General features: G+C 42.5%; 2 protein-coding genes across 4 annotated transcripts in view; one reads left to right on the top strand and one right to left on the bottom strand.

Annotated features, from left to right (window-relative positions):
* The first annotated feature begins 365 nt into the window (after positions 1-365).
* On the top strand, positions 366-7,279 carry ZDHHC22 (zDHHC palmitoyltransferase 22). 2 transcript variants are annotated; one of them, XM_072428223.1, is made up of 3 exons: positions 366-468; positions 2,610-3,202; positions 4,550-7,279. In XM_072428223.1, the coding sequence occupies exons 2-3, from the start codon at positions 2,707-2,709 to the stop codon at positions 4,783-4,785; spliced, it is 732 nt and encodes a 243-aa protein (XP_072284324.1). In that variant the 5' UTR covers positions 366-468; positions 2,610-2,706; the 3' UTR covers positions 4,786-7,279. The 2 variants fall into 2 exon arrangements, with proteins under 2 accessions (XP_072284324.1, XP_072284326.1); XM_072428225.1 differs by lacking the exon at positions 366-468 and having other exon boundaries at positions 2,113-3,202.
* An 8,918-nt stretch (positions 7,280-16,197) lies between these two features.
* Positions 16,198-22,068, bottom strand: part of CIPC (CLOCK interacting pacemaker) — a 7,335-nt gene continuing 1,464 nt past the window's right edge. For both annotated transcript variants that reach the window (XM_072427876.1, XM_072427875.1), the window contains exons 2-4: positions 18,836-18,967; positions 18,282-18,442; positions 16,198-17,773 (exon numbers count right to left, since the gene is read on the bottom strand). In XM_072427876.1, coding sequence (XP_072283977.1) covers positions 17,069-17,773; positions 18,282-18,442; positions 18,836-18,950 — 981 coding nt within the window. In that variant the 5' untranslated portion in view covers positions 18,951-18,967 and the 3' untranslated portion in view covers positions 16,198-17,068. The remainder of the gene's footprint in view (positions 17,774-18,281; positions 18,443-18,835; positions 18,968-22,068) is intronic.

Below are 22,068 nucleotides of genomic sequence, written 5' to 3'. Positions count from 1 at the left end.
GGAGAGGAGAGGTGAGGATGGGAAGGTACTAGGTACAGGTTGAAGAGGAGGGGGGAAGATGGTATTCACCTGGTACAGGTTTGGGAGGGGAGGTGAGGATGGCAGGTACCTGATACAGGTTGGGGAGGATGGATGAGGATGGCAGGTACCTGATACAGGTTAGAGAGGAGTGATGGGGATGGCAGGTACCTGGCACAGATTGGAGAGGAGGGGTGATGATGGCAGGTATTTGGTACAGGTGGGAGAGGGGGGATGAAAACGGCAGGTATCTGATACAAGTTGGAGAGGAGGGATGAGGATGGCAGGTATCTGGTACAGGTTGGAGGGGAGGGGTGAGGAATAGGGGAGGCAGGGATCTGGTACAGGGGGAGGAGAATGGATGCTGAATGAGATATTACAGATGAAGCCACCCCAGGATGAGCTGGGACCAGCACTGCAGACAGACGGAAATCTCTTTTCCTGGCCAAGGTCAGTGGGACACAGAGAGGGGAATTCAGAAATGTGGGATTAGGCTGAGGAGCTGTCACAGTTCAGAGAAAGGAGTATTGGGGGTGGGGGCAGGACAAAACAAAGCTCAGTCTCAGGAATTTCTCTAACTTTAGGTATCTACTTTTAGAATTCAAACCCATATTAATGGCAGATTACCTGTGCAGGGTATATAGTGTATACAGTGCGAGTACAATGTGTATAAATTACAAAATTTACAGTGTGTATATAGTACAGTGCATACAGGGTGAGTACTGTGTCAGATATGGAATGGTAATACAATGTGTATATAGGGCAGTGCATGCAATGTGTGTGTCTCCAGTACAATGTATATATATTACAGCGTGTATAAAGTACAGCGCAGTATCCTGGGTGTATATATAGGACAGTGTACACAGTGTGGTTAGTGTTTGTATACAGTACTCTAAGTGTGTAAATACAGTGTGCATACAGGTCATGGTATACACTGGGAACACAGTGTGTTGCACTGGGTCCAAGTATAGCACAGTTTAGGTAAGGATGGTTCAATGATTGCAATGCAATTAAGTGCCTGGGATATGTATAACTTTTTCTGCATATAGTGAAGGTACAGCACAGGTACACTGCAGGTACAGAATTACACTGGAATGCAATGAACAGAGCGTCTGTATCAAGCAGTTCATTGTCTAAAAAAGCTTTTCCCAATCAGGGTTCCTCCGGAGCATGCTGGGGGTTCCTTGAGCAATGAGCAGTTTGTGACTCTCAGGTCAGTTTAAGTGACACTAATGATTTTTTTGGCTATCTGTAAGGATGACATTCTTCCTACTGGCCAGCAATGTAAAAGGTATTCTTCCCTTCCCTTCCATTAGTCCATCACACTAATATACGGTGATCTGTGGATATAGTAATTAAAGCAGGGGGGGGGCCCTAAAAGATATTTCAAGGGTTCCCCCATGTTAAAAAGGTTCAGAAAGGGTGCTCTACAGTATGAGGACAGTAAAAGGTACAGGATATTCAGATAATAATGCAGTGCACAGAGTATATAAGTACAATGATCAGATCTATATGTTTGTACAGTAGGGAGTATACTGGACACACATAGAACAACATCCAAGTGTTGGCAAAATATTAGGTATACAGGAATAGATAGCACAGCTTCCAGGTGTTGGTACAATGTTAGGTATACAGGAGAAATAGCACAACATTCAGGTGTCGGTACAGCGTAAGATATATACAAGATACGCATATAGGACAGCATTCAGGTGTTGGTACAATGTTAGGTGTACGGGACACATATATAGCAGGCTGTCCAGGTGTTGGTACAATTTAAGGTGTACAGGACAAATATATAACACAGCATCCAGGTGTTGGTACAATGTTAGGTATAAGAGACACATATATAGCACAGCGTCCAGGTGTTGGTACAATGTTAAGTGTACAGGACACATATATAGCACAGCATTCAGGTGTTTTTACAATGTTAGGCATAGGGGACAAATAGCACAGCATTCAGGTGTTGGTACAATGTTAAGTATACAGGACACATATAAAGCAGACTGTCCAGGTGTTGGTACAATGTTAGGTATACGGGACACATAGCACAATGCCCAGGTTTTGGTAAAATGTTAGGTATACGGGACACATATATAGCAGACTGTCCAGGTGTTGGTACAATGTTAGGTATACGGGACACATAGCACAGTGTTCAGGTGTTGGTACAATGTTAGGTATACCAGACACAAAGCACAGCGTCCACGTGTTGGTACAATGTTAGGTATACGGGACAGATATACAGCAGACTGTCCAGGTGCTGGTACAATGTTAGGTATACGGGACACATAGCACGGTGTTCAGGTGTTGGTACAATGTTAGGTATAGGGGTAACATATATAGCAATGTCCAGGTATTGGTACAATGTTAGCCGTACAGGACACATATATAGCACAGCATTGAGGTGTTGGTACAAGGTTGTATTTCCTAACTGCAGTAGAGGAAGGTTGGGTCTCGGTTGGGTCTCCAGGCTGGCTGTGTCACCTGGAAAGGCTTTGATCCCAGAAATGATTGGACAGAAATGCAAATCCTTTGGCAGGTAAAACTTCACCTTGATTGGTCGTATTAACCCTTTTTTTCTGTCCCTTGCATAGGAACATCGGTCACTTTATGGTCTGGCTAAAAGTTGGATATTAATGCTCCCTACAGGCTGAGTTTACCTCTTGCCATGCCGGGGCTGCCCTCTACGTCATGCTTCTACTACATATACTAAATTTAATGGCCCCATTTTACTTCCTGTGTCTCCTTGCTGTGACGCTCTGTCTCCAACTCTTTTTCTTCCTCCCGGGCCTCTGTGATGGGCACTCCTTACCACTCTCTGGCCTCCTTCATTCATCCATGTTCTTTTTCTTCCTAATCAATGTTGTTGGGAATTACATCCTGGTTATCTGGAAGAGCCCAGCTACCGGTGGTCACGGAGGAGAGGCTGAAATGGCAGACAAACCATTCTGCTGGATATGTGTGCGGGTAATGGGGGACCATGAACACCACTGCTTCTTTACTGGGACATGTATTAGTCGCAACAATCTGCGCAGCTTTGTCTTGCTCTGCCTTCATGCTTCCTGCAGCTGCTTCCACTCCATGGTGGTGGGATTTGGCTACATCTCAAGCAACTTTTCCCTGTCGTTCTCCGAGCCTCTGGTCTTCCTCAGACTGCTGCCTCTGTCCGTCACACGCTTCTTCTCAGGTTAGACATTAGGAATGCACAATTTTTCTTGGAGAAAAACGTAGGCCGTACTTGTAACAGTTTGAAAATGCTCTGGCCTGGGAGGGTCTAGTAATGGCTATTGGTAAATAAATGGCTCTATGAGGATTAATAAATAAGCATTTCTGTAAATTAAATGGGCCGGACAGATTGGAGTTAAAGGAGGTTTTGTTCACTCTTTCATTTAAGGGAAAAACATTGCTGAATCATTTACACCGATCACCCCGAACATGATCTGGCTACAATGGTGCTTCACAAGGAAAGAAAGGGAGGCGGGGTTATAGAAAATCAAGTAAAAAGCCAATTTTTAAAGATGATATGTTGGAAAAATGGACAACTTACTCAGGTCTGCACAACTGGCAAGGGCCAAATTATGATGGCTAGATGATGGGTCAGAGCACCTTCAAAACAATCAATCTTATAGGATAAACAGAGGTTGGTACCTACTAAGAGTGGTCTAAGAAGGACAACTGCTAAACGGGCACTTGGGTCATCAGTTACAAAAACTGATTGCTGTGTCACGGTGAGACTACCTTTCTCTTCATACCACGTCGCTAGGCTTATTTCTGGGGCCGTGTAATTTAATACTTACAGACGAAGCTCTGACAGATATTTCCAGGCTCATTTTAGGTAAAAAAAATCCCTGCAATTGTTCCTCTATCAGTAAATATAAAGCATCAATTCTAGGGTAAAGGCAGAAGTCAAGCGTGAGACTAAACCATCAGTGATGAACACAGAAGCTAACTTGCCATAATCCCCTTTCATACCAAGCTTATCCCCTTCTGTTTCCAGAACATCAATGTGCAAATGTAATTATGTTTTCTAGATATGACACAGAAGCAGATGGTGCAATCAATTCACAGATTGATTTACCTAATTTGCAGAGATTGTACAGGTTTCATTACAGTAGTTTAGAAACAGGGAGCTTAGCTAGAGAAAAGTGCTGTGAGGGGTACAGAATAAACACCAAACCACAGGTATGGGATAGATACTCTCAGTAATGTCTGGACCAGAAGCAGTTAAATCGTCTTGTGTTCTGTGACATTGATAAACGCTGCCCCAGTTTTGTATCTTCATATGACAATGACACATGGGGACCCAGCCAGGAGCCGACCTCTATTTATAGAAGTGGGGTGGGAGAGGTTGGTCCTGGCTCTGAATGTTATCTGTCTTATGTCTGCCTCATCTTTACACCCGTCTTTGTTCCCGATCTCGGTGTACCTCAAAGCATCATATAAAAACACCTGGCTGTCTACACCATCATCCTGTCCTCCACTGTTATGTCCACCTCTTGGCCACTCTATAGCTTTTCTCTGTCTCTGTCTGCAGGTTCTCTTCTCAGCTCGGAAATGTTGGCCGTCCTCATGCTTTATCTCTGGTTTGGGGTGGGTATAGCCTGTGCTGCCTTCTGTTCTCACCAGCTGCTGCTCATATCCAGGGGACCGGCCTGTCACCAGAGTCCAGGAGCAGAAGCCAGCCCCATCCGCTGGGCTGACAACTTGACAAGTGTCTTTGGAAAGAGATGGATGCTGGCAATTCTTGTGCCTCATGTAAAGGAAAAGTGATGGCCTGGAAGTTTGGATGACAGCTTTACTTTAGACCATGGCACAACACAATGCGTGTATAATCAGAAAGAATCTGATTTCTGCACAATTATAGTAAACGCACTAGTTTGATGCCTGCTTTCACTGGGTACTAGCTAAACCCCCCGGTTTTGTGCTGACGACAACATAAATGCAATAACTTACATAGCAGTAGCTAAACTTCTTAGCTTTGTCTTAAAAGGCTAAGCCATACAAAATATTTTCATAGTATACAAATATATGTCACCCTAGCAGATTAGGTTTGCATTAAAATTAGTCTATAGATAATAATATAGGTCTCATAATACTTAATACCATCAGTTAGTCTTTACCTATACCAGTGTAGGTTTGTATCTTCAGAACACTCTATAGGTATTTACACCAAACCCTTCCATTAATACTACATTTTTGTGGTATGCAGCTAAATACCCACAATGCACATCTTCTTCAGAATTTTCTTGAGGTCTCTGGACTCTTTGCTGCTAGCTGTACTTCTGTCTTCCTGTAGCTGGAGGAATATACTGCTAGATATCCTATACAAGTAAAATTAGTAGATATGAGCTTTACCAGTACAATATTCAAAACTAAAGTTCGATGATGCTTGCAATATCTTGTACTGAACTATGATGTCAGCTATCTTTTACTTTATGCAGTATAAGCACTGTGCTCCACTGAAATAGGCGAATCCACTCATACCTTGACCACATGCTCCACGCCTTGCTCCATACTAAGAACCAAGTTCAATTGAAGATCCATGTCAAAGTCAGGACCACTTGCTCCTCTGTCCTGACTGTCAAATTCACTTGCTGTTCTGTCCCAACAACTGTGTCTGCATGCTGCTCCGTCAGGGCAGTTAGGATGAAGCATGGTGGAATGGAACCAAGCACAGGGTTAGTTTAAGATCTCTTTCCAATTCGGGATCACTTGCTGCTCCCTCCTAACAGCCTGGTCTACATGCTGCTCTGATAGGATGTTCCATTCAGTGTTCTCCCCTACCAGCCTGGTACATTCCTTGCTTCACCTCACCAGCCAGCCACATTCCGACAGCCGGGTCCAATCGCTGCCCCATGCCGACAGCCGGGTCCAATCGCTGCCCCATGCCGACAGCCGGGTCCAATCGCTGCCCCATGCCGACAGCCGGGTCCACTCGCTGCCCCATGCCGACAGCCGGGTCCACTCGCTGCCCCATTCCGACAGCCGGGTCCACTCGCTGCCCCTTTCCGACAGCCGGGTCCAGTCGCTGCCCCTTTCCGACAGCCGGGTCCACTCGCTGCCCCATTCCGACAGCCGGGTCCACTCGCTGCCCCATTCCGACAGCCGGGTCCACTCGCTGCCCCATTCCGACAGCCGGGTCCACTCTCTGCCCCATTCCGACAGCCGGGTCCACTCGCAGCTCAATTCCGACAGCCAGGTCCACTCGCAGCTCTATTCCAACAGCTGGGTCTACATGCTGTTCTGACAAATTAGTCAACTGAGTGTTCTGTTTTACCAACCTAGTTCACATGCTGTGTCCCAGCCACCGGGTCTATGTACTGCACTGTCATGACAGCTGGGTCGATTCTCCGGTTTACTAGCAAGAACAGTGAGCAGACTTGCTGCTCCACCCCACCAGCCATATCCACGCACTGCTCTGACCCAATGAGAGGGATCCATTTGCTGCTCCAACCTGACAAGCGGGATCCACTCGCTGGTCCAACCTGACAAAAGGGATCCACTTGCTGCTCTGTTTCTGTCACCTGGGTCCACATGCTTCTCTTCTGTTCCCAACTGCAGGGTCCACTCGCTGCTCCTCCGTTCCTGACAGCCAGCTCCACTTGCTGCTCCACAGTTCCTGACAGTTGTGCTTAAATGTTGTTATGATAAATTGAACTCAGTGTTCTCTCCTACCAATCTGGTTCACTTGCTCTGTGAGTGGACTTGCTGATCTACCCCACCAGCCACATCCATTCACTGATCCATCCCGAGGAGACGGGTCCACTTACAGCATTGTCCCAGAAGCTGGATCCACTTGCTGTTCTGTTCCAATAGCTGGGTCCACTTATTGTTCTGGTTCATTTTCCCTGCTCCTTTCCTGCCCTCAGGTTTCCTCACTTCTCTGTTCCAAGAGCTGGGTCCACCTGTTTCTTTGTATTGTCAGTAGGGCCCACCCATTTTTCTGGCCTGCCATCTGCTGTTCTGATCCTCCAGCCAGGTCCAACCATTTCCCTCTTCTGATGGTAAATTCAGAACAGGGATATGTTCTCTCTGGTAAATTACCCTGAGTGATGGTAAAAAGAATTACTATATACCAACAGTAGGGTCCAAAAGCTACTGCACCTCAGTATTGATAGTTCTGTTAAATAACATGGCCACAAATCACTTACAATTAGAATGAACAAATAACAAAAATAGGCAAATATCTCTCATATACCACCTCATACACTACTGGTCTATATATCAATGTGGAACTCACCACTGTGATGAATAAAAAGTACAGCACTGCAAATTGTGTTCTGCGTGTTTACTGATAAGACTGATATATAATGACACTGTACAAAGCAATAAATATTATCAGGTTACTAGATTACAAAAGATGGCCCAGAGGAATGCGCACGCATAACATAAAACTGGTGCTGCTAAAGCAGAAAATTAGAAACCCTTGTTTAGTATTAGACCACCTGTGGCCCGATAACAGCTGTCACAAATCATATGAAAGGTTTCTGTAACATGTCAATGTGTGTGTACCTAGCTTAACTCATGACTATGACAAGGGGCCGAAAATAAAGGGGTAAATACTAGATTTCTCGCTGGCATGCAACCTAATGTATCTCCCTGCTGTCACACACTGAGATAGCATGGCTGTACCCACACCTTATTCACTCCTTAAAGCTGGATCGGAAAGCCTCAGAATTCAGATATTATGCAGCACATTGCAGTTGGGGCCTACAGTTTCGGGCTCCCTTTCATACATGAGTAGTCATTAGCCATTTTACAGGCTTGAATAGAAGACAGTACAGTTTTCTTCCTTGCAACTTCCAATGGGCTTAGGGCCATTGGGATCCTCTTCTACACAGGAACACAATGTCTTTATGCCCCAGGTAAGACTTCATGCTCATCATCAGTTTGATACCAAGCTTAAAATGATCTTACAAACACTACCTATCAAGATAGATATTTGGTCACTAATTAGCTTAATAAGAGAAACAGCAGAAAAGCACATATGAACAATATAGAGGGGATACAACAATATGTCTCCCATCTGTCTCCTAAGAAATAGGAAGTTTTTTGGCTGCTGTTAATGAATACAATGTCCTAGACATTAAGGGATCAATCTAACCAATAGCTTTTCAAAAAAAACTTTTAAACTGGATTTCTATAAAATTTGAGAAGCAGAAATAAATTAGAAACGCCCAAAGAGTTAGTCAGAAACGTTACTGAGTTAGACACGGTCCTTCATGCACTAGAATCTAAACCAACTGACCCAAACAAGCATTGTGACATCATATGCAGTGTACACTTCTTCCAAGCAGCCCTCATGATAGTTTCCTTCACAGTGTAGAAGGGCCCTATGGACATTTATGGGATGCCCTACTTTTCGATACATCTAGAAAGACTCATCAGATGCGATAGATGTTCAAGCCACTTCTGAGCAGGCTGTGAAAGGCAAGAATTTCTTACCTTGCTTTATTGAGGTTTTCCTTCCACCTGATTATCAGACACTAAAGAAAATTCTTCTTCTCAAAAACATATGTGGATCTCCTAGATCACCTCAAATTTCAACTGCTTAAAATAGGTGTATCTGTCAGCACACTGAGGCTTGTTCTTTGCTGGAACTTTTATTATTGGGGGACATTCTGACATATCTACTTCACCCGATCACCAACTGAATATATGTGCTGCAAGTTTTCCTAAAGTAGCTTGGCACTTTTCCTGGTCTTCGTTATTTCACAGTGCAGACTAGATCTACTGATTTTTCTTGCTTACGTTCTACCTTATGTTGATGTTGGTTTACTCTCTCAACTTATTTTATTGAATTTGGGTTTGATTTGCCTGTAATTATTAACCAGTTGTGGTGCTCAACAGATTTTAAATCTGCACTATTTTATGTTTACAAATTGGAGCTGGGTGTTGACATGGTCCAAATATGGAGAATTTTATATATATTTCTTGCGTTTATCAATCAGGGAAGGCATGGGGTGGCTTGCTCCAGTGAGGTTGTATCCTCATGCTTCCTCCCATTTAAGTTATTTTTTGGTCCTACATAAATGTACAGTTAGGTCCATAAATATTTGGACAAAGACAACTTTTTTTCTAGATTTGGTTCTGTACATTACCACAAATATTTTTAAATGAAACAACTCAGATGCAGTTGAACTGCAGCCTTTCAGCTTTAATCCAGTGGGTCGAACAAAAAGATTGCATAAAAATATGAGGAACTAAAGCCTTTTTTTTAACACAATCACTTCATTTAAGTGGCTCAAAAGTAATTGGACAATTAAAAAGCTGAAAATAAAATGTTCATTTCTAATACTTGGTTGAAAACCCTTTGCTGGCAATGACAGTCTGTAGTCTTGAACTCATGGACATCACCAAATGCTGGGTTAATACTCTGCCAAGCCTTTACTGCAGTGGCTTTCAGTTGCTGTTCATTTGTGCGCCTTTCTGTCCAAAGTTTAGTCTTCAACAAGTGAAATGCATGGTCAATTGGGTTCAGATCAGGTGACTGACTTGGCCATTCAAGAATATTCGACTTCTTTGCTTTAAAAAACTCCTGGGTTGCTTTGGTTGTATGTTTTGGGTCCTTGTCCATCTGTATTAAAAAACACCTCTCAATCAATGTGACTGCATTTAGCTGGATTTGAACAGACAGTATGTCTCTGAACACCTCAGAATTCATTTGGCTGCTTCTGTCCTGTGTCACATCATGGATAAACACTAGTGTCCCAGTGCCATGGCAGCCATGCAAGCCCAAGCCATAACACTGCCTCTGCCATGTTTTACAGATGATGTGGTATGCTTTGGATCATGAGCTGTTCCACACCTTCTCCATACTTTTTTCTCGCCATCAAAGATTGATCTTGGTTTCATCTGTCCAAAGAATGTTTTTCCAGAACTGTGCTGGCTTTTTTAGATGTTTTTTTTTAGTAAAGTCCAATCTATTATTAAGGCCTATGAGTGGCTTGCACCTTGCAGTGCACCCTCTGTATTTACTTTCATGCAGTCTTCTCTTTATGGTAGACTTGGATATTGATGCGCCTACCTCCTGGAGAGTGTTGTTCACTTGGCTGGCTGTTGTGAAGGGGTTTCTCTTCATAATGGAAATGATTCTGCGATCATCTACCACTGTTGTCCTCTGTGGACGTCCAGGTCTTTTGGCGTTGCTGAGTTCACCGGTCCTTTGTTTCTTTCTTGTGATGTACCAAAAACTGTAGATTTTGCCATTCCCAATATTGTAGCAATTTCTCGGATTAGTTTTTTCTGTTTTTGCAGCTTCAGGATGGCTTGTTTCACCTGCATGGAGAGCTCCTTTGACCGCATGTTGTCCATGTTGTCCAGGCCTTTTATCGGGTAATTGATAATAACATAACGAAAGAATTGCCCAAACCAGCCCATAAAATAGCCTTTGAGTCAAATGTTCTATTACTTTTGAGCCCCTGAAATGAAGTGATGGTGTAAAAAAAGGCTTTAGTTCCTGCATCTTTTTGTTCAACCAACTGAATTAAAGCTGAAAGTCTGCAGTTCAACTGCATCTGTGTTGTTTCATATAAAATTAATGGTAATGTACAGAACCAAAATTAGAAAAAAAGTTGTCTCTGTCCAAATATTTATGGACCTAACTGTAGCTATGCAATTTTAGTTGGAACAGATCCCATCTGGGATGGGATTTATGGGTTAATCTTTGGAGAATGAGTAGTGTTTCTTTTCGAGTAGGAGTAGTTTTCTTTCTCCTCTTCGCCCATTTGAGTACGTTTTTATTCTTATACCTTTAGTTTTATTTTCTTAATTTCTTTCTCTCTCCCATGTTTTTTTTCACATTTTTATTCATTCCCCCCATCCTTTTTGTCCTTTCTTCTCTCCTGACCTTCAATTGCTTACAAAAATTTTGAAGACCACAGAGTGTTTTGGCTAATATTACTGTTGTCACACTCACCTCTTCCTCCCTAAAACATATGATTTATCAGTTTCCCCAGTCCCACCAGCCAATCAGGAGATAGCCTCTTGATTATGTCTGGCTATTTAGCTGGGTCAGACACAGCCCTCTACTTTCGTGCAATGTGTCTCCACTAGTGCCAAGCCCCCTAGCTCTGCTGAGCATTTCCTATGCACCTGTTGGTTAATTAATTGGCTTCCCTGTCCAGCTCCTGTGTTAACTGCTTGATGCCCAGTCTATTGTTTCGCAGCCTGTTCCTTTATGCTGTTCCAGCGTTCCTCTGTGCTTGTGGTTATCTCTGGGTCACCTGTGCCTTCTGTCACTCCCAGTGTCCCGTGTTCCCTGTGTCTGCGGTGGCTCCTGTGTCTGTTTCCTGTATTCCTGGTATTTGACCCCTGGCTTGTGGCCTCACCTCTCTTGCTTGCTGCTGCCTGTCAATATGGTGGAAGATAGTCCAATCTGACATGAAACATAACAAAGCAAATGAAGTGTTGCTTCAGGAGATACATTTCCAGGGGGATCACATTTGCAAGTTGAAGCACTGTACGTTTTAGATTTGCAACCACAGTTGTACAGTCAGTTCCAAGACAGGGAGGAGCGAGTGTTCAGCTAGCTAATAGTACTCCTTAGGTGTTTTGGGAGTTGTGCAGAGGAATGGATGATAGATGGCTTTTGTTAGAAGGGTAATACCTAACCAGTTGATTAAAGATGATTTCCTCTTCATCACTTTCTGCATTTAAAATTATCAAAAGGTCCTTTGATAGTCATCAATTAGCAGATATGTAGAGGCTGCTCCATCCATCCTAAATTATTCCACAAACTGACCACGTTCGGGTTTAGCACATTTCTATGGTGTCCTCTGCAGATGTTGGAAATACTTTAATCATTCGTCTGTCAGCAGCATACTTTCAATCGAGCATCTCTTTAGTTATGCTCCAGGATACTACTTCTCAATAAGAGCTCAGCCATAGCTGAATCAGAACTATATAACCAATTTGGGCTATGGAAAGCCCATAAAGCCTGTGTGCCTGGGCTTCCTATTAATGGGGGTACCCACATTGAGTAAACAAGGTTAGCATACTCGGGGGACCTTTTTATGGCAAATCCATGTCCTAGGAACCCAACAAAACAATCTTTATTGTTCTAGTCCGAGTACAAACTTCTCCTGCTCAGAGAGCAAGTTAAACCACTCATTCTGCATAAAGCAGAGACCACATAGATCACGTGCCTCCAGGCCTTTTACAAGTTTGGTAACAAGGCAGACCAGATCTTAGTGAACGCCCCAAGGCGGAAGTGAGAACACAGATATTTCACTTGTTGACAACCCTGATGAAGATAAAGTTTACCACTGCACATTGAACATTGCGCAGGAATTTTGCTTGTTATTCCACATTAAATACCTTTATATCCCCTGAGGTTGACTTTAGATCCTTTAGCAGATTAAAACTAAATTCAGGAATTTCTCCTTCACTCTTCAACTGGATGCCCCAGCATCGGACTCCATGAAGTACCCCGATTACGGTGGCAGCTGGGTGCAACCACTACTTTAGTGCTGTTGTCCACGGACACTGAGAAGGACCTTGGCGGAATAGATTGGAATTTAGTGGAAGCCACTCTCTGCCATATTGTCTTAGGTAGTGGTATGCAGGCATGGATTACATCTATTTTCTTCCATCCTTAGGGTCAGAGTGAATGGAATTATTATTTTCATCAAATCCAATGGAATGAGTCAGGGTTGCCCTTGGCTCAGTCATTTGATCTTCTGCCTCCCCTCGGAACCCTTCGACAATGTCCGAAGTCATCCAAATATTATTGAATTGTCCCTTGGAGATGTCCCTAAATACGACTTTAGCTTTTCTTCCTCGTAAAATTTTCATTTTCAATCTTTCCTTTTCTAACGAAGCCTTTTGGCCATCAACTATTTATGTATAGTTATTCACTTTTCGTAGATATACTCTAAATTTTCACTTTTACTTCATAAAAAAAAGTATACATTTACAAACTGGGTCCTTCAGAGCCTTTACTTGATCCAGAAAAGTAGCAAACTTAACATGAACATTTTTCCCAAATTGCTTAATTTATTCTGGACACTTCCTGGACTTTTATCTGCTCAGGTTTATGTGGTATAACAAAAATCAACACCTCCCTGTGATGGTTTGGGCCTCTCAGAAATTGTTAATTATATAATGATACTCACTTGATAAGACAGGTAGAATGGTATGGTCACTAATCATTTACACAATTGGTAAGCCCTGGCAAACATGTTCTTTCCCTTTTGCTTGAACATTCCTGTAAGTTAAGGGGAGGCTGCCATTGATTCTCTCCTCCTACATGACTGGTAAAACTTTGTACTTAACATTGTCAATGAACTTTCTCTAATTTGAGAATTTAAATTTCTTTTTCCCCACTTTGTTGTTTGTTTCTAGGGAGCACTGTTTCCCCATTTCAGAAGATCAGCTTTTCCTCCACCTCTATTCTGATCCCTAACAAAAGGCTGGACATTTTATTTCCCAATCCCACTGGAATAACCCCTACATTGCTGTATGATATAGCTGGCTTATTTCACCTAGACTGGAAAACATTTTATCTGTCCCATTTATTTTCAACTTTCTGTGTACAGTCATTTGCTCAACCACTCACTCCATTTGAGTCCCTGCGTGAGGCACCCAGCCAGGCCAGTCGAGAAACAAATTTGATGCTTTACAGGCTTTTAATTTCTCAAAATGATCATCACTTCCATTCCTTTATTGATAAATGGGAAGCACACTTTGATACCACATTCACTCCAGAGTAAATGATTAAAATTCCCACTGGCTGAATAAAAACAGCATTTTTTTGTCAGGACAGTGCTTCCTGATTGAAAATAATAGAGAATATTAACGACCATCTGTAAGTCATCTGACATGGAGTGTTGGTAGACCACATTGTGGGACAGCTGTTCTATTGTTAGTTTTCACTCAAAACAATCACCAATTATTCTGGTAAAAAAACTTTCACACATACAAGGCTTTAAAAGGTGACTGCTTCAATGATCAATCATCACACGGCTGTCCAGTGCTGACGAATGGTTGGCCCTTCCGTAGAAACCCTCACATACAGATATTGAGCAAAATAATCATTATGAATGGATAACAAGAAAAGGGATTTAATAGATCATTTCCAGTCACCAACCAGAGTTGATGCCACTTAAATGCACCGCAGAGATAGAAGCAGCCAAATATTACCCACAGGCATCCAACAGTGGTCTTCTATGATAATGTGATGTATTTACTATGCATTTAACATGAGGCTGCCAAAAAACAGCCTGGCAATCCTGGGGTTGAGTCTCCCCGACCCAGATTAGCAGCATTTGTTCACGTTTCCATAATCTGTTCACATGTACAATACGTGTAAAGAAGTCATTGATAGCACAAATCTTACATACATACAAAAACACATGGATGGAACCATTTCTGTTGAAGCAGTAAAGTTTTAATTTTTCTGGCAGCTAAGTGTATATATCATAGCCTTGGTCGTGATCACTCAAAAACCATAAACCAAAAAAAAAAAAAATAAAATATGGAAAACATGCATTCCGCATAATACAACTTACTTAAGCAAAAAGATCAATACTGTCCAACTAAATTCAGTTTTTTACTATTCTGGAAGTTTTCATGGGATTTGTATCCTTTAAAAATGACAGCGAATCACAGCAGTGAAAATTGGCCCATACAGGTCTGATTGGAATTAGCTGCTTAACCAGTAAAAGACTGGAGGCGAAAACTATCTATAACACTTCTGCTATGATAGCAAATTTGTGTCTCTGCCCTTCCAACAATTGTGAGATTTGCCCGCTGTAGATTGTATCCCCTCCCAAGGTGGGGAGGTTTGTCAGCATTAGTCTAAACCTTCCAATTATTTTATTCTGCATTATGGAAAATTCACAAGAAACAGTAACACCGACATCAGGCTCTACAATACCCTATCTTTGATCCTGATTATGGTACATAACCCAACTTACCAAGAAAATGTAAAGGATGATATACCAAATGTTAAAGGATTATATGGAAAAGAAGCCAGAGATGATTGGGAGACAATGTATAAGGTGAAGAATAAATTTCAGAGCAGCAAGTACTACAGAAGACAAAATAAGTGAGCTGGTCCTTTTATAATAATGGAAGACCCACAATGGATTCCCATTAAATCAAACAAAGGACTGGTTGATTTCAGAAGGTCCAAGTTTTGCAATATGTCCAATTAGATTTACTGCACTGGGAAATGGCAGCAAGGACTGACTGGGGACTGATGTATATGATACAAAGGCCGTATAAGAATTCAATGTAATGGATGTCGGGGCCACTGTAGCTGTACAGTTGGCAGAATGCTGGGTAGTACATCAGGGGACAGTACAGAGCCTTGGGCATGCCCGTCGGCTAAGTTGACAGCAGCGACTGGTGGCAGGCTCTGGGGAGGGTATAAAGTCCTCCCCGAGGTCTTCCTCTAATCCTGACACATACAGAGCGGTGTGAATAATTGATACGAAGTTCCCCCTGTGCGATGGGGCGGCTGCTACCTGTCACAAGCGGTTTGTTCATAATCTGTCATCCTGCATTATTTTGTACAGCATGACATTTCAACCAGAGCCCAGCCTGTTTGCTGGTGACTCAGCTTTCCCGCAGCCACAGCATTTCCAGCCTACAGTGTGCAGTCTGCAGACACCTCTCTCCCCAGATGTGTCATGTAAGATCTAGATCACAGTGATCTGCCTGGACTCATATATAGGGGGAGGAAAGTTTACATGGAGGGCAGAAGGCTGCATTTTGATTATTAGTGTAAGAAATCTGTCTAATTCTGAAACACCAAATACAGAAAAAAGGCTAAGGACTACTGGGGGTTAAAACACACAGCCCCAAATCTCTCACATAGGAAAACAGAATATTTACTGTCACCACAAAAAACAACTACAAGGATGTCTTGGTTAAAGGACAGTCTGAGGCCCAGCTCCCTTTATTTGTAAAAACATCAATTTTAATAATCTGGGTGCAAACAGTACCTGACAAGCTGTGTGGAACTAAAAATCCCAGCATTACACGATAGGCAAAGGTTATTTGTGTTACAGCGAGGACTAGTGGGACCATATATAGGCCAATCTGTAGATACTATGGTCATATATCTGGGTCACAGGGGGGACTGGGTAGGGCCCATGAAGACGGATCTAAAGGTAATGAGAACTGGGAAGCACCCTCAACTCCCACTAAACGCACCATCAGAGGAATAGACAACACTTAAAGAAAAACCTTTATTGAACAAAATACAGTGTGACAACATGGAAAGGGTCACTTTACATTACAGTTTTACAGTACCGGTCTTCAATCTGCCCTCCTCCATGGGCGAATCCAAGGAACGCTGGGGATCTTCACATCATCTTGGGGGGAGATACTAGCTGAAACATGGAGACATTTCTGCAAGCCTTGGAAACCAGCCAATCCCAGGCTATGTCCAGGGTAAGCAGCCATATTATCCCTGGAGGGGATTCTTGCACCCTGTTCTGTATAGGCAATGATACCACCAGTTCCTGAAACTGGCTGACATTAGGTTACTGCTTGTCAATGACTACAGGTGAAATACTCCTGAAGGACAAAAGGAACATGGATAGACATGGAGGTAGATGGTGATATTAAAATATTAAAATAGAAAAATCTTCAATGAAATGTGGATTTTACCCCTGGATGGCAGATGTGTCTAATGATTCTCCACAAGCTCAGTGTCTTTTATAACTATTCACACACTTAGCACCAGAGCCTCTGAAGCCAATGATGGTACTGCTCAGCTTTCAGCTTCATTGTCGTCTGCATTTTATTTGCAGGCAATACTGACCCTGTCACAACTTGCTCTGAGCAACACTGTCAGTTTGCTAAGGAACAGGACAGTCACAGGACAATCTCCTGAATTAGATACAGAGGTGTTTCCAGGACTGACCGGGGTCATAGGAATGTCCCGCTATCTTACTAGTGTAAGAATGGGACAGAATAACATGACAATCTTAAGGATTACCCTTCATAGGTGTCATCAGGACTGGTCAAGGTCCTAGGAATGTCCCGCTATCTTACTGCTAGACTCATAAAGCCTTCCATTCTAAGAGCAAACATGGCATAGTTATATGACCATCTCTTTAAGAATCCCACTGGACTCCAGTGATTCCTCTAGTTTCTTCCAGTCCTCGTGGCTGTTACTGCTCATGGCTTTGGTGTACAGACTCACCTGTTCTTGCAATTTCTCCAGCTGGGTCTGAGTGGCCTGGTTAAGCCTTGACAGTTCTCTAGTTTTTATAGCAATGCTCAGGAGGCCAGAGCGGTGTAAAACATCCAGAGTATTCTGAAACCTACGACTTTTGTTCTGCTGCTGAGTTGGCACTGCAGGACAAGTCTTATTAGATGTATCTGAAATTGGTGCTGCCTGCAGGTCAGTGCCACCTGTACCCAAACTTTCTTTAGTCTCACTCTGGGTGGAGTCCAGGCCCAGATCATCACTGACCACAAGAACCTCTGGACCAGTAAAAGAATTTGCCTTCTCCTCAGCATTTGGTGAGTGTGGTGGTCTAGGAAGTTGCCTCTTTGTTTGGCTTCGGTGCCAAGATTCAGCTTCTCTCTTGTGTCCCCGTGGAGGCAGCTGTGATGGTTGTGGGGCGATCTTGGGGTAGGAATTTAGAATAGGCAGGTATTTGGTGGACTTTTCAATAGATGGCGGAGGTTTTGTTGGAGTTATTGATGGGGGGAAAACCAAGATCTGTGAAGAGGTAGGGAGCAGCTGAAAGGAAGGACGGACAGTCCAGGAATGGACTTGAGGGTCAGGACTGGACCCCTGGGGAGAATAAAAACAAAGTCAATCTGGATAACAGTATCAAGACTACTTGTCAGTTTGGTCTCTGGGGTCTATGAAATCAACTTATTATGCATTATACTGATAAAAACAGCTTCCTGCACATCTTGGGCTGTCACACAAACTAGATCTGACAGGGCATTTCACCTGCAGTGCACTGCAGCATATCATTCAGTATCTCAGCATGTACATCACAATATAAGGGTCACAGACAAGAGGTCAACTGAACAATGTGAGCACAGCAAGCTATGTCCACAATTATTACATTATCAGTGCACTGAAATATAAACATGGTTTGAAATAAGCCAGGACACACAGGGAGAAGAGGTCGGGATGCTGTTTTTTGCACATTTCTGTACTTAAACACAAGGAACACACAGGAGCAACTGTATGTATGTAGACATGTGGACACTGCATTCAAGTATAGGATCCATAGAATGATATTTCCCTGACTTATTTGAAGGTAATAGAGATCTGGAACCGGCCCTACCTGATCAACAAGCAAATTCTTCAAAATGAGTAGAGGAGGAGGGCGAGGAGAAGGGTGAGGAGGAGGAGGACACCCCACAGGGATCTCGGCAGCATTCCAGCGTGATGTCGGCTCTTCTGTATCAGTCTGCTCCACAGAGCTCAGACACTCGGATGCCACATCTAAGGAATAAAGTAAAAGATACAATGGTTGGCAGAGAAAACTTTACGTAGTTTCACAAGGGAGAGGACAAGTAGGGCATGTAGTTTGTGTTTGCATAGAGGAGGAAAGAAGAGACATGCAATGTGTGCCTGCGTGGAGGCCATGTACAACCTGCCTGCGTGGAGGAGGACAGGGAACCCATGCAGATTCTAGTATCAGTCTATCAGTAGAACCAATATTAACCTGACAAAGATTACCAATGCTTTTTTCTCTGGGATCTAATATGTCTAAAGACAAGTCAAGGCCTCTTATATCTATAGGTGGCAATTACTTCAGTCCCCTTTCACTAGCAGCACACACCTCAATCCCTTTATTTAGCTACCTTGATTACAGGTGACAACAAAGCACTGTACCTGAGAACCCCGAGTCCTTGTCGGATTCTGGAGCAGTTTGGGGATTTTTACGTCCATGGCCATTCCATGCTTGGTGCTGTTCCTGGGCAGCCATGCCCATCTGCTTCTTCTCCATGTCCGCTCATCGACCCCCTAAGAGAATGAAAAAATGTTTCATGGACGAATAGAATACCCCTATGGATCCCAGAGGGAGGAGAAATCCACCCACAACTACAGACTGCATCACCAGCTTTGCCCCAGAAGGCCTTTTTACACACTATTCCCTGATTCCTCAACACAGAACAGCTTACATGGCTTCTTACAAAAATGTGCATGTTATGGTGACAAGAACAACACTTTGCTTACAGGGGGCATAGCATTCCCATCTACGGGGGTACAGGGGGTGTAGACTCACCATTTACGGGCTTTACACAGAATACCCTCTGGTGTCTACAATCTATATTTACTGCTGTGTGTTGATGTCTACGGGAGATGAATGGAGTCTGCAGGATGGATTGAGCAGCACCTCTGTCCACACACAGAGTTCTTTACTCTTCCTGCTTATCACCCCCAGCGACATGCCCAGTGGGAAGCACAAATGGGGTATTAGTCACTGGTTATGTTTTCCAGGTAAGCCCCATATTAATGGTGATCACTAAAAAGCGTGCACAGGGCCCTGGGGGCCCTACTGGGCCTGGATTTATGATGTTGTTTATTCGGTAAAGTTTATGAGAACAAGCAGACTGTAATTGGCTCACATTTCATGTACTGGCTACACTATTCACCCCAAATATAGCAGTGTGCCCATCAGCAAAAAAAACACAAATTTAATGTAAGCATATGACACACCGGGTGCTGTCACTTTAGCTTTTTGAAATAATGACCTCAACAAAAACCTCATAGAAAACGAATGATAAACTAGATATGCCTACGTATACAAACTTTAATTTTTGAAATACTTAATGTCAATATATTCTATACTCACAGAACTAATCACAAACAAAATCATTGCAAAACTCAGTTTGTATGATTTCCTTTTATGCTGATGATCAGGACAATCACGTTGAAGGCTCCAGCAGTAGTCTGCCATCATGTGTCTATCCCATCTGCCCTGATACCTTTCTTCCATCACCTTTATATCTTGATGAAACCTCTCCCCTTGTTCCTCACTGAAATCACAAAGGTTTTCTGGAAATTTGTGCAAATGGCTATGGAGATAGTGTACATTTATGCTCATAGTAGCAGCCAAAGTTTAAGAGCATGTTTTGTACCATTTCTTCATATATTGGTCTTGATGGTTACCCAAGAAATTTATGACAACCAAGACATAGCTGTGCAAGGCAGAAGCTTCAGTCATGTAACTTGTGAAATTTGAACCATTTATCAGTTTCTGAATCTGGGGTCCATCAAAGATTCCTGCTTTTAATTTTTAAGTACTCAATCCAGGGAAGAATCTACAAATGTATTTGAAGCAATCACTGTCCTTGTTCAGACCTCTAACAATTTGCTTCATTAATCCTAAATTTATGTGTAGTAGAGGGAGCATGATGTTTTCTGTGTCAACCAATGGCTCGTTATATAATGATATATTAATTAATAATGATATTCGCTGCACTATTTTTCATGTTTTCCCTTGAAGGCCATGCCACTTTTTTCCAGTGATCCTGCTTTGCTCTACTATCCCACAAGCAGATGAAACATGGGTACTTTGTGTATCCACTTTGCTGTCCGAGAAGGAAGTTCACCGTTTTTAAATCAACAGATATGGATCATTGGGTGTTCATGATAGCAAACATTTTGATATTTTCTTCTTTAAGTTTTGTTGGAATTGGAATTGATGCATAGCAGTTGCCATTATGCAGTAAAACAGATTTCAACTTTGAGTGGAACTATGAAAAGCCGCCAGTCTTATGCTAGGTATTCTGGTACACCGATACAGGCTAGTAGTCCAGGGATGTTACAACAGTACACAAAGTCTCCATCTTCACTGAAATATGGTAGGAGTGTCACCTCTCTTGTCCTATAAACCGCTATTTTAACTTCCTGTCTCAGACAGTTCTTTTCTTTAAGCCTGGATGCTAAAAGTTCAGATGCTTGTTTTGACAGACCTAGGTCACGTAATAAATCATTGAGCTCTTGTTGGGAGAACTGCTGGTTTGATTAAACACTTCCTTTATATTCACTTCCACTGCTAACTCCTGGATTACACTCCAAACCCTGTATATCCTCCATGTCACGTACAGGAATATCAGGGAGTGTACTGTACACTGGTATGGGAACATCAGCACCATGCGGCACAGGTCGTCTTGCTGATTCCAAATCAGGGTACTGCCACTTTCTTGTAATGATTGTCACCTTTTACATTCACAGCACAAAAATAACATTCATTACGATGATTTTTGGGCTCTCGCCATACCATAGGTACACCAAATGTCAATCTTTTCAGTTTTCCATTTTTCCACTGACGTAGACACTCTACACAAGTTTAGCTTACCATATGGGGAGCCCAATACTTATATTGGTCCCCCAATCTAATACTAAAATATGCAAGTTATGCTTGTTTCACAAATTCTGTAATGTTTTTGCTGAGAATATTCACCACAAATGTACCAAAATACATTAGGGTCATTTAAACAACTTCTCAATAACTCATATTTCTATAAAAAAAGAAAATGTATGAATAAAAGGCAAATAAAAGTTTAATGAAAATATTGCTACGTTTATTATATAAAATGCAAAACATCAGTGTATATAAAGAATGATAATAATATGCTGTGTTAACATTTGTTGTTGGTAAAATCGTCTATTCTGTGTCCCGTATCACTAGAACAAGAGCCGATTCAATGAAACTGATGTCATTTCTGGATTCAGCAGACCAGAAATACACTAAATATATTAAAAAAAACCTTGTAAAGTGGCAAAAAAAAAAATTTTGTTGAGCTGTGTAATTATATAGAAAAGTATATTGATGGCTGTGCTGGTCAGAGGTCACTGTTGCCAACACCTGCTCACCCGCCGACATTCACCAAAAAGGTGTCACCACTGTTACTACCAGTACTACCAGCATATCAGTTGTAACCTCCACCAGAACAAATACCCACCCACCAAGGGTCACTAAAGGTGCGTACACACTTCCAATTTTTATCGTTCCAATCGAACGACGAACGATCGATTGGGCAAAAAATTGTTGGTAAAAAAGTAACCAACGACGCCGACGAACGAGGAAAGTCGCTGGAAACGAACGACCGGACTGA

The sequence above is a fragment of the Pyxicephalus adspersus genome, chromosome 12 (assembly GCF_032062135.1).
Source record: "Pyxicephalus adspersus chromosome 12, UCB_Pads_2.0, whole genome shotgun sequence".
In the NCBI taxonomy this organism is placed as follows: Eukaryota; Metazoa; Chordata; class Amphibia; order Anura; family Pyxicephalidae; genus Pyxicephalus; species Pyxicephalus adspersus.
The sequence above is the reverse complement of the archived record's forward strand: the minus strand, read 5'-3'. Positions and strand labels throughout refer to the sequence as shown.

Bases quoted from the DNA above. Each gene is read 5' to 3' on its own strand.
- ZDHHC22 (XM_072428223.1), top strand. From the start codon at position 2,707: ATGCTTCTACTACATATACTAAATTTAATGGCCCCATTTTACTTCCTG. The intron at 3,203-4,549 runs GTTAGACATTAG...CTCTGTCTGCAG, and splicing joins CGTCACACGCTTCTTCTCAG to GTTCTCTTCTCAGCTCGGAA.